This window comes from Pyxicephalus adspersus, chromosome 11 (genome assembly GCF_032062135.1).
Source record: "Pyxicephalus adspersus chromosome 11, UCB_Pads_2.0, whole genome shotgun sequence".
In the NCBI taxonomy this organism is placed as follows: domain Eukaryota; kingdom Metazoa; phylum Chordata; class Amphibia; order Anura; family Pyxicephalidae; genus Pyxicephalus; species Pyxicephalus adspersus.
In genome coordinates, this window is record NC_092868.1 from 49,907,697 (window position 1) to 49,925,682 (window position 17,986).

Here is a 17,986-nt window from a genome sequence, read left to right on the forward strand (position 1 = left end):
GACCTAATATGTATTTCAACTAGTTGCACTTTTGTACCATTATAGGATTGCCCATGACTGAAAAAGTCACTATGGCTGGACAAAGTAAATGCACAACATGATAAAACATTGCAGGAAGAAGGGGCTGTGATTTGCGTACATGGTCCATAGGTTTACCTTTTATTATTTTGATGGGCAGGGTACTATACTGGGTTATTATTTTTTTCTGACAACCTGATGCTCAGAGTATATCTAAACCAAAGAACAAACCTGTATTATAATGATGTTGACCAGTCCAAAGATATGGTGGCTAAATTAGTTGACTTTATTAGTTTAGAACATACAAGCAGATCCACTGCTAATTTTGCACTTGACTAACCTGATCATTTTTCTTGTATTGAAATTTAGAAGTCCCATAACACTGCATACATGTGTACATGATTTTGCCCTTCCAACTGTTTTCCTGAACAGAAACAATTTGAATTCGGATGGGATGTACTCAATTGTTTGTAAATCTGATTTTTGTGTAGCTTGTGTAGTAAAGTGTTATTTACCTACACATCTGATCTATCCACAACTGATTGGAACAAAAATCAGTCTCTTGTAAAACATCAGCTCCTGAATTTCCTTTCGTAGAAGATCGATTTATCACGTTTTATGTGAAAATGTGTACTAGCCTCAGCAATTGCATTAAATGCTTGTTGATCTTCCCTGAAATGCAGTCTTTTATACTTCTTGTGCACTGAACTGAAATCTCAAATTATATGTTAGCAGCTTTCTTTTGTGAACTAGAAAACCCATCCTCCCTATGTAATGGACAGTTTTGTAATCTAAATCAGGACAGCAGCCGATAGTAACGACGCAGTGAGCATTGTGTCTATGGAGGAGCACATTAGCAAGAAAACCAGGTGACAATAAAAGAAAATTCACAAAAATTATATATATATGTGTAATAAAAAATATACAAATTGAAAAAAAAATCTAAGTGTTAAGCTGCACTACATTATTTTTTGGGTTTAGATACACTCCAATACTAACATTCCTAATGTTTAAAAGACAAGAGATTGCTTAGCAAAATACACAAGAATTGCTTTTGTTGCTCTTTCAACAAATATACTGCATCAGATGGGAATTCAAGTTCAAACACGACCAGACAACACTAAATTCACTGGATCCAGCTCTGGAAATAGAATTGAATTCCCCAGCTAAAACTACAACACATATATGCACCAGTACACCAGTACACCGTCCAGGGAATGGAAAGTCAACGATGTTATGATATGAAATGTTTGATTTACAACACACACAAGAAGTTTTTTGTATTTAATATAATAATTTATTGGCTTATTTTGTCCAAGGTGAAAAATGTGTCAACCAGTCAAAATGATCCTCTGCATCCCGATTTATCTAATTTGTCCTGGGACTTTCACCTACACTGGTCCTCCAACTCTGCTTCGGTGGATAGTTGACCAGTTACCCCGTTTTCCAACCCTGTAACTGGGGATAGTTAGAACTGTTCTGGTGGACTACCATATTGTGTTTCCAGTTTAGTAATTCTGCACAGCGAGTGTATTTCTTTGCTCTGCTTTCTCAGTTCTATGGGCCAGGCCAGAAACCATTAGAAACTCAAAAAATCGAACATATCACATAACATCTCAGCACTCATTAAAGGGACTTTGGTGTTTAGATCATTTAGGGAAAAGTGATGTGATCCCCTATTTTCCAACACTAACCATAGCTCCTCTGCTGATCTTTTGCTTCAAGAGTCCTAAACCTCTGTAAGCTTCATGTTGGATAACCCGGTACTTAGCATAGTTTATGTAAAACTAGTACTTTGCTTTTTAGTTCTTTATTTTTATCAATCTTACAAGTGTCTAAAGTGTTTTCAAGATCTCAAATAGTGGAGCCTGAGCACATACCCTATTGTTTGAACTTTTCTACTAATGGAAGAGACAACTCTCATAGGTTGGGAGCATGGCAAAGGTGGTTATCAGGTGGGAAGTATTCATTCTAAAGGGACAAGGTGACAGATCTATACCAACACCAATACAGATGACCATGAAATGGAGATATTAAAATTTATGGAAGTAACACATAAATATATTTGCCTTTAAATTCTAGTAATGCAGCATAGGCATATATCATATAATACAAAGTCCAATGTGTCATTTACCTGTACACTAAACTAGCTTGAGTTATATTTTAAACAAAGCAATATTGATTCCAGTTAATTAATGTAGATCAAAAGAGGAAGCAGTCTATATATTTTTTTGCATACAGTGGTATATAAATGCATAGCTCCCAAATGTCCTTCATTAGGAGGGGCAGTCCCTGTTCTGAAGCCAAATACCTCTGTCCTTCTTTTTTTCACATAATGATGCCAAATATATACACATATATATATTTTATTAGATATAATATTAGATATATTCTTCAGCTAATAACAGTGTTTCTCTGGCTCTTTCTGGTCAAACCAATAAATTATTGCATTTGCTAATATAAAGGAAAGAGGTGCAAAAGAAGCACTCTGGGTTCAACTAATCCCCTTTTGTGTGTTAGTCCTTTGTAGTCTTTGTGACTGGAGAGATTGACTGGAAAGTGTGTATTTTTGCTTTCATAGTTTATGTTTTCCCACTTTTCAGAACGTTGGGTGGGGTGTTTATACTGGATGTGGTCTGAATACTTGAGGTTCCTCCTAGCTCTTCTAAAAGTAATTCAGTGCCTGAGTATGACACCTGAGCTGGCCTGAACATTGGAGAGGATGAACACTGTGCTTGTTCAGTCCTTTTAAGGCTAATTGTTCCAATGTTTGTACAGAGCTTTTAACAATAAACATGGTTTGTACCTATAAAAGCTACCCTTGCGAAGATAGCAACAAGGCTGAGACTTCTGCTAGGTGCGGCCATTTTGGATGTGGTATCAGCCAAGCAACTCAAATCCGTCACCCAAATGCATTACTCTTGTTTCTCCTAAATAAAAGATTATGCAGGGTGGTGAGTGGGTGAGATGAAGGAGTTGGGTCAGCATTTAGAGTAATTATATACTCCCAAAAGATGAAAGCGCTATGACCTTCAAGAAAGAATGGGAGAACTTTGGTTGTTCTTGAGAACTGATATTCCTAGTGTGGTCAATTTTCCTAGCAAGTTCAGAGGCAAGAAATATATACATATATTTTAAATGTGTTAGCTTTAATAGGAATTAAAAAAAATGGTTTACATGCACAGTTTTTCCTTGAAAGTTATGTGATGGAACTGTTCATGACATTCTACATAGACAATTCTCTACTTGAGGAAACTCTACAGAACTGCTCCTGAGCCTAGGTGGTAGAAGGAGCCTTAATCATCATCCTTCAAGAAAGGTGTCTGAGATGGGGGAGCTGACCCATATTCCAGAAGGTGGACACCTGTGTTACTTTTATTGTAAGGCTGGTATACGACTTGTTTAGCAGCAGCTTGTTTCCTTTCCCAAATATACTGGAACATTACCCTTGCTACACAAGTGATGAAGGGATGTTTATTAGTCCTAAAAGGCTGTGAATATGTGTTTGACAAGAGGGATTTTGTAGGTCCCACAATACCCATCAATGATCTGCACCATAAACTGCTTGGTATGAAGTTTTTTACACATGTAGAGATTATAGCCCTGACCGAGTCCCAGTAAAAATAAAATAAAAATCATAAAATGTAACACCTGATGTGTTCATGCAAGTGAGTCCAGGATCATCTGTGTTTTTGATTTATGATGAATGCTAACTACCTAAAACGTCTTTGGTGGTTGACCAATGCAGTCAAGTTTCCAGTCCCACTGTCCCTTTTGGATTCAGTAGTGATTACAAGTAAGGTCTTCTCATCCAAGCTTTAACAGTTACAAATTGTGTGGGAAGCCTTCCCAGAAGAAAGGAAGCTGCTGGGTGGTCTAAAAAGAGCACATGGGTGTGAAAGTTGGGGGTCCACAAACTTTTGCCGTTGTTGGAAGTGCCTTCCTCCTATCTAACACAAACCTTAACTTTTATTTGAAAACCTTTTAGGGATATTATTCTTTCAAAGTTTCTAAAGAAGTCTTTTTTAACTATGGTTCTGTTGAATTAAGGAGTTCCTCCAGAGGTTGCTTAAACAATTTGTGACTCCTGGGTCAGTTTAAGTGACTCCAATGATCTTTTTGGCTATCTGTAAGGGTGACAGCTTTCCCATTGGCCAGCAATGTTAGAAGCATTCTCTCCACTGACCACCATGCTAATATACTGTAATGCTGTGGATTAAGTAAATATAACAGTGGGTTTCTAAGACCTAACATAATATTTTAAAGGTTCCCCATGTTAAAGGGGTCATGAAAAGCTGTTTAAAAGAATAGTAATTTTAGCCAATGTAACTAATCCAATTCTTTTCTTGCTAAAAATTTGCTAGAACGATTGGGACTGTTGATATGAAAAAAGGACTCTCCTTTTCAGTATTTATAGTAAATGTAGCCCACTATGCAAAAACAGCAATATTGGGTATGAGGTGTGCAGCTCTGCCAGGGGTGCAAGCGGGTCCCCTCTACTATAGGAAAGTGGGGATCTCAGTCTATTAATGGTGTGCCCTTACATATACAGAAGCATGTGTGTAGAATCCTTATTTACTCATCAGACAATTGTATATCAGCAAAATATTTATATTGGAACACCAAAAGCACTAAAGGCATTCTCCCAGGGCAGAAAATTCAGTTTTATTTTCTAATCCATTTACCAAAGTCAGATTGCCTTGCAAAAAGTTACACATTCCTATCCCAGACAGGGATTGTATTTGACCCATTACTTTAAAAGTAACAGTGCTTAACAGCAGAGCAGTCTGATGGAACAATGTAAGCAGCCTTACAGATGTTTAATTAGGTGTCGGGCAGAGGCCCTTGTAAACCTGTGCACTGTGTCAATACAGCGTTCAAATCCTGCAGAACAGCTTTCAGTTTCCAGTAAAAATGTAACCAGATATCACAGAATTCAGTTATCAGGAAACCAAAAACCAAAGTTTTCTTTGGAGAGGATACACAAACCTGCACTGATATCCCAGAGATAAAAATATGTGATTGTGCAGGCCACAGATGTCCATCTACTAGGATAGATAGGTTGGAATGTGCTGGTCCACCATATTAGACGTGACATAGACTATTCAATCATTGTAGGAATGTCAGCTGTCTTTCTTATACTAAACAGCCTAAAGTGGACATAAACACCAAAAATTACAATTTGCCAATGACATTTGGTCATGCCTCTCTTTGTTGCTCACTGAAAGTCTCAATGGAGAGGAAGTTGTATCTGAGGACCTACAGAGCAAGAATACCCTTAAGTTTGATTCCTCCATTCTTTGGATCTGTATTTGCTATCAATGTCGCTGCTTCCTGACTACTCCTCACTAGTCATCATCTTGCCAGTCTTTTGACGTAACTTTAAAGAAGGAAGCAAAGCCTTGTTTCTTTACTTAGGTGGACACTGCCACACAAACACTGTGCAGAACAAGGCATGGCAAGTTAGTAATCTGGAATAATGACAGCAGGGAGCCTATAGGCAAAGCCTATGATAATGTGTCTTCTGTGTCTTTTCTGGCATGGCTTCCATGTTCTTTACTCTTTAAAATGGACCCTTTAGTAACTACAAACCTGCAAAAGCTAGATTTATCATGTGTAATGTACCCTTAATCATTAAAAGGTGTTCCTTGCTTGTTGACTTTTCCAATGCTTAGATTAGCATTTCTCAACCAGGGTTCCTCCAGAGGTTGCTGGGGCTCCTTGAGCAATGAGTAATTTAGGTCTTAGATCGGTTTAAGTGACACCAATGATCTTTTTGGCTATTTGTAAGGGTGACATTCTTCCCAACCGCCAGCAATGTAAGAGACATTCTTCCCACTGACCACCACAAATACTATACTGCTGATATATTAATTGTAGCAGGGGTTGCCTGAAGACCTGAAAGTTATTTCAAGGGCTCCCTCGTATTAAAAAGGTCAGGAAAGGCTAGCCTAGAGAATGTTTACAGTCTGTTGAAGGCGGATTGAAGTCCAGGTGGTTATTGCTGAAAGCGACAGGTGATGTCCCTTTTGCATTAATATGGCCTAACTGCCTGAACTCTGGCACAGCGATACAAGATAGCCAAAGGTCATTGCTGGGCAAAAGAAGAAAGAAAGATGGCGCCCTGCGAGGGAACATGGATAAGTGCTGCAGTTTCCTCTCTACCAATTAAGAGACTACAGTAATTGCTGAGCTGCGTGAGACACCATGGAACTTAGCCATGAACTACACATACATCTCTGACACTGGCATCTTAGCCCAGGAAGTAGGTTCTGGCCTTGGATTGTATTTGAGCAAAGATGCCAACTCCACTGTAGGGGTGGCCAACCAAATGTAACATCTAGTGAGATTTCCGACCACATCTCCCATCTGTAGCCATGGATATAAAGCCCTGCTGGAACCCAACTTGTAGAACAGGGCCGACATGCAACCATTAGTACCTTCTTCTGTGGCCCTTGGATCCCAGTGGTCAGTGGTTAGAGGGGTCGCATTGCTTAGTAAAGGGAAATAGCAGGATCTCTACTAGCTTGATCTAACATGACCCCAGATTGTGTCACATCAGGTAGCTTTTTTCAGTCTTCCAAAAATAATTTTTTTTCTTGGTGGTCACAATTACACAGCTGTGGGCACAGTCAGTGAAGCAGAAGCAATGTACACAATATGGATAGCTATGTGTATTGCTCAGAGCAGATTTGTTTTACACATCTAACAAGCATTGAAGGAGCGTGAACATTCCATAATCTCTTCACTGTCAGGAGGAGTAAATGGGTTTACGAGTACACATGGCAAAGTACAAAAGCTCACATAATATGTAAATTATATTATTCTAATTACAAGGAAACTGCTCTGAAAAAATCCAGTCCATATATTATATGCTAGTCGCATCTTTTTTCTCAAGACATGCACTTGATAAATTATTTAAACTTCTGACACCCAATTCATTCTAAAACCATCATATCAATTATTCCTGATTCTTAGGAACATGTTAAATGTAATTATTATTTAATAATGAATCAATGTCTATTATTAGGTATTACCAATGACATTCTATGTGATTTATTGTTAGCAGATATCCTACATTATATGGGGCCTTAGCAGGACATTATTACAAAGTTTCCTTCTTTTCAAGAAAAAAAAAATACCCCCAAACAATTGCTAGCTTTATTGTGCACCTACAATTTTCATTTTCCATCAATTTTACTTATACTTTTTTTTTTAAGTACCAAGATCTCCTAGAATATTGGACCTGATTTACTAAAACTCCCCATGGCTGGAGAGGATACAATTTCATCAGTGAAGCTGGGTGATCCAGCAAACCTGGAACAGATCTGGTCCAGGATTGAAAACATTTGCTAACAAATAGCAAATACCTTTTTAGGAAATCCATTCCAGGTTTGCTGGATCACACAGCTTCACTGATAAAAGTGTATTCTCTCTTGGAGAGCTTTAATAAATAACGTCCAATGAAAGAACACAACTGCAGATGCTGAAAATGATCTCGAAAAGCCAATTTTTTGGCAGGGGTTCCCCAAGATTTAAAAAGGATTCCAAGGTTCCTATGGGATAAAATATTGCAAAATGCTGATCTACATTTTCTGCTCTCTCAGCTACAGGACATGTTGATTATTTAGCAAATAATTAGCTTACTTGCAGGTAACAGAAACTGCCATTCAAAGTAGGACAAATGAATTTTCCCTTTTCATTAACACCTCATTTAGAATCAATGTAGGTGAATGGGGGAAAACAAAATCTGCTTCCTCCTTTTAAGTGAAAGAATAAAAAATTTAAGTATACTCTGACAAGTTAAATTTAATTACCATTAGGCCTTATACAAATTTTTATTTGCCAATGAAAATGATTGGTGGTAATTGTTTCAGCTGTCAGTAGGAATGGTGAAGTGCTGTACAGAGAGGCTGCTCAGTCATTTAGGGGGATTGCTACATATTGTAGGACATCTGTACTAAATCCACCATTAGCAATCATCCCTATCTCCAATTAGCAACTGTTTGGTGCTTAAAACTAAAGCCGCATATACATGTGCAATAATAGTTGTTGGAAAGGATCTTTCACGGTCATGCATGAACGAGGGGGAGAGCGACGGAGCAACACCTTGCTTCACGCTCTCCCCCTTCCCTTGAATTAGGATCGTTAGTCGTCCATCGTCTGTGGATCCGCCAGGATGGTCATTCAGACGATGGACGACTGGGGCTGTACACACACCAGATTCTCACCCGATATCGGCCTTGAGCCGAATATAGGGCGAGAACTGTTGGACATGTGTACGTAGCTTGACAAGTATGGTTGGTTATCAGTATCTGCCCTACTAAATCCCTTTTAATACATTTCCTTTCACTTCAGGCCTCTGGTTTTTTAGGGAGCCTAAAATTTGATTGGGCTCCCAACCACCCTGCTGCTCTGCCGGTTGTGCCTATGTTATGTAGGATGTCTTTTATGCTGCTTCTACCTGCCCTGCTAAAAAATGCCACCATTGCCAGGACTTCGGCAGGGAATTTCTACAAAGAGAGGAGTGATAGAAATGTAAAAAAGGGCGGCTGAAGAGGGGTAAAGGGCCTTTTTTTGTAAAAAAAAAAAAAAAGGCTTTAGGGCTTAAGCTGCGTACACACGGCAAATTTTTCTCGCCCGATAATCGGTATCGGCCAATTATCGGGCGAAAATCTGCCGTGTGTACAGTCGGTCGTCGTCCATCGTCCGACGACCGTCCTGGCGGATCCATGGACGATGGACGACGACCGATCCTAATGAAAGGGAAGGGGAGAGCGCGCAGCAGGGTGCCGCTCCGTCGCTCTCCCCCTCCCCTCTCCATAGAGCATGAACGGTGCTGTATGTACAGCATCGTTCATGCATCGTGCAGTCTTTTCTCGTTGGAAAGGATCGTGAAAGATCCTTTCCAACGAGAAAAATTGCAAGTGTGTACGCAGCTTAAGTCAGACTATGACTGACCACTGCAACTTAGAAATCGCAAAGTGTTGCCATTTGCCTTGTGTTAGCGCAGCCTATAATTTAATGGGCTGCCCAACACATCACAACATACAGTGTTCCCCCCAGAAACTTTTGTTAAGCTGGGTGGTGCTCTCTGTATTGTGACTCAAGTTCTCAGTAACCACCCAAAAACAGCCGGGTGGTTATTAAAAAGTGCCGGGTGGTGCACCTGGCTAAAAGTGGCTGAGGAAAACACTGACACATAATGCGTGCATGCTCAGCTTTTTGAAAACAAACCAAAGCACAGCATAGCATTTTTGCATGTTGCTCTGCAGTAGGGTGGTGATTTGCATTTGGGGTGCCATTATGATGGGCAACGCAATGTACAGATACACAATGCAATATGTGTTGCAGTAACACATGCATTTCAGTGCATTATCAAAATAAAACGTCTGCTACTAACTTAAAATATGGCTATATTAGGTCACTTCTTCTAAACAAAATAACATCACATTTATTTAATATATTAAGACTTCGTCCAGGCTAACTACTGCACATACCCTATGACCCCCACTTGTGTTTTGATGGAATTCAGACCTTGCCGTTAATGTTAGAACAAACTGCCTGACTCTGGGGTCCTTGGACTACTAAGAAACAAACACATTAAACACTTATAGAGCTTAAGCTATGCAAAGCAATTAGCAGGCAGTGGCTGTGTTATTTTCAACCTAATAGGCGCAAGTCAAATAAATAGATGATAAAGAGGGTTTACTGGGATTTTCAGGACTTTAGAGAAGGTTTAGCTAACAGGGTCATAATGGCACAAATTAAAGTGTTAATCCAACTCACTACCTTGTCACTGATAAATCCAAAACAGTTTTCACTACAAGAATCATTATCCTTGGAGCTCTGCGGATATTTCAGATATTTAGGATAGAGTTGTAAAATGACTGAAAAGAAACACAGTAATCAGGTGGAGGTCAGCAGGAGGAGCCACTTAGTTCTTTAGGAAACCCCGGGAAATATCACAACTGGAGGTGTCCATACTGGACCGGAACGTTGTAGAAGCGAGGTGAGCTATGACTATGCCGCTTCTACTTTCACTGCCCAATCACTGGTTCGGGAAGGAAACACAAGATGTGGTCTTCTGGTCTGCAAGATGGGGCTGTGCTGTGTGGCAGAGCTCTGTAAATCTCAAGGCTGGATAGATTGTTGCTCTGCTCTTTATTCCTATCGGGAGAACTGCAACACAACTAACTGTCCTCTGTTGTATTCCCCACTCTCCTTTCAAATGGAGCTGTACAGAGGATTACAAAAAGCTGATACCAGATCAAATTAATGTAAAAGCAATAATTTGTACCTTTTATATATGCCTGGGGATCAGTTTTAAATGATTGCATTACACTGCACAGTTCCCTATCCAGCCGGAGGAGGCAGTGGCGGCACAGAAAGGACTCCACATGGTTCATACTGGACCATCCTGTGCTGCTGCTGAGTCATCAGGAATGATAATTCTCTCTTAATTGAAGAATGGGAGAGGCTTGGAGCTGCCACTGACAGGTTATAGTACAAGAGGTTGTTGTAGTTTCATTTTCTGTGAAAAGAGGATTAGAGGAGTCTATTTATACACTAAGCTCACTACCTGCCAACTTGGCTCATCTATGAGCACCAGCTTGCAAGATTAAAAGGTTGCGTTTGCTCACTGGCTTCCATATGTCACCTGCAGGAAAAAAATGAACGGTTACAGGCAACAACCCTGCACCTGGAAATGATACTACTTTTTGTTACGATGAAATAGATACGTAAAAAATAAGAATAAAAGTTCTACTGCTGACACATAGAATGATAATACAACAATGGTATTATTATTATTAATATTAAGCCATATCACAGATGTCATGACCAAATGGCAGAAAGCAGAATATGGAATATTGAATTTTTTTTAAAAGTCTGTGTGCTGCAAATTGACAGCTCAGTCTTGCAGATTATACACTTTGCTGTCACTATGACAGCTACCCTCTCTGAATATCTAAAAAACAGAGTGCTGTGCCAGGCTGTCATTGATTTCCCATGATTACACAGGGAAAGCCACCTTCCTCTCGTGTAATATGCAGGACTGAGTATGAGATGACAGCTCGGGTTCTTCTATTAATACATTTAGGAATGAAATGTACTTATGTAGCTTTCATTCATGAATTGCTGTTATATGTAAAAAAAATAAAACATAATTAATAACACGATACATTTTTGCATTTGCAGTCATTTGCATTAGTAGCTCCACAGTAAATAAAAATGCTTTGTGCCAGAAACATAATTCAAGCACTTTTATAAAAGTAAAAAAGGTGGGGGGAAGCACACATCCTAAGCTTGGGTGCCTGTGGTCCTTGTCTCGGTATTGTTTGTGGATTTATTTGTCTATTCATGATTCATAGTCAGTTCCTTTCTCTTTATTACTCCTGGCCATAAGCAGCAGGGTGTCTGTGCTATCTGTGAGCTGGGTGAGGCCCAAATGACACCCATATAAAAGTGCAAAGTCTTGCAGTTGCCCAACAGAGCAGTATTTTGTCAGCAGTGAAGTGGTACAAGCTTGCACTGATGTGCTTCCCATTGATAAGATCAGGTGAAACTGCTGCTGAAACATGTCTGAACAGATGCTATGCTTGTCATGGAGAAGATATAGAGCTAAGTAAATAGCCATTCTCATCCATCAAGGCATGGCTGTTGTGCAAAGTTTCACACTACTTCCGTGATCTGAAAATTTTTTCTATCCATTTTTCTATCTGCTTTTAATGCAATAGGGGTACTTCCAAGCACACCCATTGTACGGTGGAGGAAGCTAAATATAGCAGGATTTACACCAGTTAATTTTGGTACATTTGGTTAATGTACATTGCCTACTATAGTGGTGCCCTGCACCGAGCACCTGTTGTATGCAGTGTACATCCTAGGCTGCAGACACATGTAAAATAAGCTTTGGGTTATTGTTTTGAAGGGCCATTGGGAATGAATGCATCGCATTGTGCATTGCACTACACAAGTATGTTTGGGAGCTCAAGGATCTAATGGCTATGAACACATCTCAGATGATTATCACTTGAGAGGAACGGTCTTGCTCATCTCAGGCGCAAATCTGACACTTGTACAGTGGTCCATGGACGTAGTTCATGGATTCATCAGGACAAATCCATGAACAACAATCAGGAGTGACTGCTATACAAGTCAAGGAAGGAGTGCACAGCAGAGCGACACACACTTGTCCATCACCCATCTCTCTATATATACCAGAGATCTTTTTTACATGTGTATGCAGCATAGGATGTATTTCCCAATCATCAATGAGTTCTGAATCTGACCGGAGACACAACCAGTGGGGAGAGGAGCATACACAGCACGACGCAAGATGGCAAACCTTCCTAAGTGTGGAGCTCTCTGAAAAAGCTGCAGTGGATCATATAGAACACAGACAAAAAAAATAAATTGTGCTTTTTTCATATTTAATGGATGGCATTATTAGTTTAATAACTTGTTTCACTTGTCTGGCACTGTCCTTAAAGCTTTTGTCCTCAAGGAAAGGAAATATTTTTCCCCTTGTCATTTACTGCTCCACAGTGGTGAAACTGACTTGCATGAAATGTGTCAGGAATAATAATTATGTGTTGCCAAAACACACAAGCATTGCTGGGAAGAATGTCCAGCCTGTTTACTTGGGTTAATCTGAACATGACAGCACACTGTCGGCATAGCTGGTGAAGAATGAGCAGGCTGGCACCATGATTGAACAGGCACTGATGTGTAATAATGAAATGATCACACTGGGTGTATAAAACAAGCTGGATTATAGCTGTAAAAAATTCCTATTTATAATATTTAACATTTCTTTTATTCAGCAGTGTATACTGAGGTGTAGGAATAAAGCTAAAGTGGGAGCTGCCCTTGATGTCAGCTGATGGATGAGAGATGGAGTGGAACAAAAGGAAACTCAAAGGAAAATTAAAAACTGCCCTTGCAATGCTCTTTCCCCTGCAGTGCAGCACCCACCCTGCAAGGAATGATAAAATGCTTGTTTTACCTATAGTACCAGTAAAAAGTCATTTTTAAAAACACTCTGCTTTTCAGCTTTCGGCAATGTTCTAGTTGCTGTAGGTAGGTTCTTGGCATCCTCACTTACAGTGCAGGATTGCTAGTCCTGTATTGTATGTAGCAACATCAGAGCCTGCAATTGAGCACTTTAAAGAAGAGGTTTCAGCGAACCAGATGATGGGAAATCTCTCCAAGCTCCAAAGTGGAAATTTAACAAAGTGTCATTGCAATATTGTATGCATTGGAATCCCCCCCCCCCCCCTTCCTGGTTCTGAAACACCTCTAAATTTGTGGATCTTTCCCTGACCAGAAATGATAGAGGGTATGAATCTACACAGTGGTTTCACACACAGCAATACAAACCCCATCGACTATCACAAAAAAACTGTGAGGAACCAAACCTTTTTAACGTATAACCATGCCATACAAGATCTTTCAAAAATCAGGGTCACCAACCTGCCATGGGCCCAGTAGTAGTGACCCAATACCCATTGTCCCCTTCACCATGTTATCAGCACATGCTACAATAGCTACAAAATGCCTTCTTCATTTTCATCCATGCAAAGTGGCTGTGTGTGTGCTTACTGGCTTGTTGTTCCACCTTATGGGGTGATAGTCAGCGGCTACGCTTTATTCATATTTCCATTCTCTATCAGGGAAGGCCTACACATCCTGTTCAGCTTGCCAAAACAGGGCTGAGGCCGTCTTGAGTTGTCAGCTTTTCAAATAATGCTGAAATGTAAAGTAAAAGGAGCAAAGCCACCCACTTGGGGTCAAGAAACCTGACACAATTCTTGGCTGGATGTTGTTGTGAGAGGCTCTTTGAACTGATGTCAAGGCCACGGACGGGCAGTTCCTGTCTTTCTGGAGTGCTTCCAACATGTTCCTATTGACACTATGGGGAAGGAACTCTCTCACACAATGTGTTCGGGTCTCACTGTTTATTCAACGCTAGACAGCAGGAAATAAGGCAATGCAGTGAGGGGAAATGGCTGGCCAATAGATCAACTGAGGCTATAGCTTTTTCTTTCCAACAGCTGCTTATTACATGGCCCCTAACTTCCAGGGACAGTATTTTAAAAATTGTCTTTGGAATTTGTGGTCACCAGAGATTTATGTACATCAATAATGAACAAACATACAGCACCGTTTCCTTTTTCCTAATGAGTGTGATTTTTGTTATCAGTTATGATGTGAATTGTTTTAGAACTGTACACCAAGCACGCAGTTATTTACAAATTTTCTGTTCAGTCTTGTGATATGGGCATGCTGGCCTGACAGCAATCTCCTGTTTTTTGACTTTGAGAGAGGAGCTTGGTCAAAAACACAAACCCAGCTAGAAGTAGAATGATGAGGTCATCCCTATGTTTATGATCAGAACATGTACATTGCATCAGAGCCTTATTGGCTAATAGTACTGGGTCTCAGCCTAGCTAGAACCCCAGCCCTGAGGAATCCCAAACCTCCAAAAGAAGTTGGCTGAAAATTGAACACAAGAAAAATACATTTGAGAGGCATGCCAATGGAGGGCCCTTTTCACCCTCCACTCTTCCTTTTCGATTCATTAAAGTGGAACTAAAGTTCCACTTTTACAAATGTTCGATGAGGCAGATCATCAATGTAGTAAAAGACAGGCCATGTCCCTTCTGTAATAATCTGTCTTACCTGCCTGATCACTTCTGGATTCTGGTGACAAAGATGAGATACACATACACAGCATCAGCTTTGGTTGGCCAGGGATGAATGAACTAGCGCTCCTGTGCGGGAGTCATCCAGGCATAGCCAATCAAGATGATCAAAGATTGTTCGGAAGAGAAAGAAGAGAAGGAAGATGGGCGCATCCTGCAATGGAACGCCAATAGGTGATTTGTGTGGGTTTAATTCAGCTTTAAGAACTGCATTTAAAATGTCCTTGAGAGACATCAATGGACCCTCAAGGGTCAACAACAGAAGTGTAGCCAGGAGTCCAGCACTCCTCTTCTCTCTCTTCCATAGTCCTATAGATTTTCTCTTACTAACTTCCAGTTGTATCTTTAGGACAGGAAGTGAAATGTCTACATTGGGACACATCAACACTTCCTCAGGCTCCTTTGAAACATGTGGTTGAAAAGCACGCCATTCTCAGCAACCCCTCTACAAATACTATGCTGTCAACCCACAGTGTTTGACAACTGCTTGGTCAAGTGGTTGAGTGAGGTTGAGGTGTTGTTCTTCCACTGTAACAGAACTAATATATGATATACTATTGCCCTAATTTTTCTTTCATGTGTACCAATCTGCTATCTGCTCACAAGAGAACCTGTTGTGTGCTGTTGTACATGAAGCATTACAGAGAGAATCAGAGACCGACTGCCAAAGCACCGGTGTTATCCTTGCTAAACTGAACAGGAAAAATAAATCTGTGAAAGCTGCAAGGCAAAGGAAGCCTGGGACCGATTCCCAGAACAGCTATTATACCACCTTTCTATATCACATCCCCCAGGAGCTCTGCTAAGGTGGCATAAGCCTTTAGCGTATCTGTCACTTCTAGTTGCCCCTCCTCAGAGTGTTCTTTTCTCCAGCCCAATGTTCCCATGCATCCTCCCCACTGCTTCTATATTGTAGGTGTTATGCTTTCCTTATAATTATTTACAAAAGAAAACAAATTGAAATGCCAGCCCTGCTTTACATGTCCTCTAAAAATATGCCAACGCCAAGCCGGGGTCTGCTTACGGTATTTAAAGCACAATTAACACAGAGGAGCGACCAAGCAGGGGGATAATGATAATTATAGATTATACAAAGTTATATGAGAACATAAGGTTTTTGTGGCTAAGTAATCACATTTCCAACAAAAAATATATATAACTTTGTCTAAATATCAAAGTAATCTGAGCAATTTACCTGCAAAAGAGTGATTGTATTTTAAAGCTGAAGTTGAATCTGTTCATATTTGGCCTTTTTTGGTCCTCCCTCCACCCCCTCATCATAATCTCCATCATATTTTTAAATGAAACCTTCAATTTTTATTACATACCTTATTTGACATCCAGTTGCTAGGTTTCTCTGTTTTTCTCTGCAATGCAGATGGCTGGTGTAAAGGGACAGCAAAGGCATGTATATAGCTTCTTAAAAATATCAAAGCACCCTGCACTTCTCTCAAAAGCCATCAACCCTGTTGTAAGCAGTGGGATATCTCTATGGAGCAAGTCTGCAAATTTTAAAATGCCTTGATAAATGGACATCAGCCTGGAGTTGGAGTTCCTAGACAGGCTAGGTAAATTCCCACATGTGATTCGGAACCTCCATAAATGAAAGCTCTGAAACTGAATGACTTAAATGGACCAGGGGCAATCAGACTGGGGAGCAAAGGACTATATGATGCCTCCAGCCAGGATACAAGACGACTACAGTTTCTAATCTACAATATAAGAACCTCACAATGTGCAGTATCAAGGTAGCCAATTTCAGAATGGAAGAAGCTTGTACAGAAGCTTGTACAATGGCCCAAGACTGAAGGAAGTTAAGGTTCTAAAATCAGGTGACTGCCAGCAAATGGTAAAGCTTAACTCTAACTTCAAATTCATACCTGCACCCTGTCACCAGAAAAATCAATAAAGGAAACCTTGCAAATGAAGTATCTCCTTTCCAAGGCTTCACACCTATGCTGGATGTTAATGGAACTTATGCCAAGATATGTTGTGGTACTTTCTCTGTGTTGCTCTGCACTTATTATTGTGCAACATAACAAACCTACAGTAACACAACATACAGGTGTAAATGGCCCCCCACACCAAAGGAAATCATCTTTTACTTGAAGGTGATATTAGCTTCATGGTAACCAATTAGCTGTGTGCAAAATAGCTGTTTTTATTACACAAAAAAGAGGCCCTCTACCAGTTTAGCTAATCTTAGCCATGTAGTTCAGGAAAAGGGAAGGTTGTAATTATTTACAAGTGTATTACTTTGTTGCCAATGCCATATTCAGTAAATAATTGTATCATGATGCTCAATGAACACTCCATCATCCAACTCTTTTGGCCACGTTTGCCAACAAACCAATCTGGACACTCTTAATAATATATTAGTGTGACTTACCAAGATGTCAGAGTTCTCCCTCCTGAATGGTGGCTGTTCAGGCCTCTCATTTGGAGGGTTAAAGATATAGGTGGATGTTGCCCCAGTGTTCCTCATTATGGGTAAACTTAACGACCTGAAATCCTTCACAGCCTGCTCCACCTTCAGCTCATCCCCCGGTTTAGCTGCCGGTACAAAAACAATAATTAGTATATTATGAGAACAAAACAGCAGAATAAACTTTCAAGACACTAAAAAAGTTTTATATTTATTAAAAACATATCTGAATCCAACTAGTATCATTATCTGGATTTTTTTATCATAAAATAATTTGTATTTAAATTTAATCAGAGCCAAGACTGCAAGAAAAAAGGGGAGTTATTAGGTATTCTGTAGGGTAAGAAATATGGTGCCATCAGTTTTTGCTGCTCCTTCACTGTCTCATTAGATTCGGGGGCAGGCAGAGGTGACATAACTGTTGGTATACTTTGAAGAACCACCTCCATATGTTTGATGAGAGGTTGATTTTGCATGCCTGGAAAGTGCTGTAAACACTACTGCCAATGTGAACAAGCCCATAGAGGACGGCAGTAAAATAAAACCTAGCAAGGTAAGCACTTGAAGCATTCCATGCTCTATCCAAAAACAAGAACAGATGTTGGCTAAAGATACATAATAAAAGGCAGCAATTATAGAACATGTTTATAGCATTGCTTAGCGAGTCTAATTCTACTAAATAACAACTGCTGTTCCATAAAGAAACAAAGCTTGAGATGCTCTTAATATTTTGTTTCACTGACAAAGCCGTCTTCGATGACGTACACCAAAACAGCAAGAACAAAAACCCATAAATGAACTGAACAGCTTGCTCATCCTTCTCTGCCATATGTGC

General features: G+C 40.0%; 1 protein-coding gene across 5 annotated transcripts in view; it reads right to left on the reverse strand.

Moving 5' to 3' along the window:
• PLEKHG5 (pleckstrin homology and RhoGEF domain containing G5) overlaps positions 1 to 17,986 on the reverse strand; it is a 205,894-nt gene that overhangs the window by 37,049 nt on the left and 150,859 nt on the right. For all 5 annotated transcript variants that reach the window (XM_072425728.1, XM_072425726.1, XM_072425727.1 and 2 more), the window contains one exon: positions 17,116 to 17,279. In XM_072425728.1, coding sequence (XP_072281829.1) covers positions 17,116 to 17,279 — 164 coding nt within the window. The remainder of the gene's footprint in view (positions 1 to 17,115; positions 17,280 to 17,986) is intronic.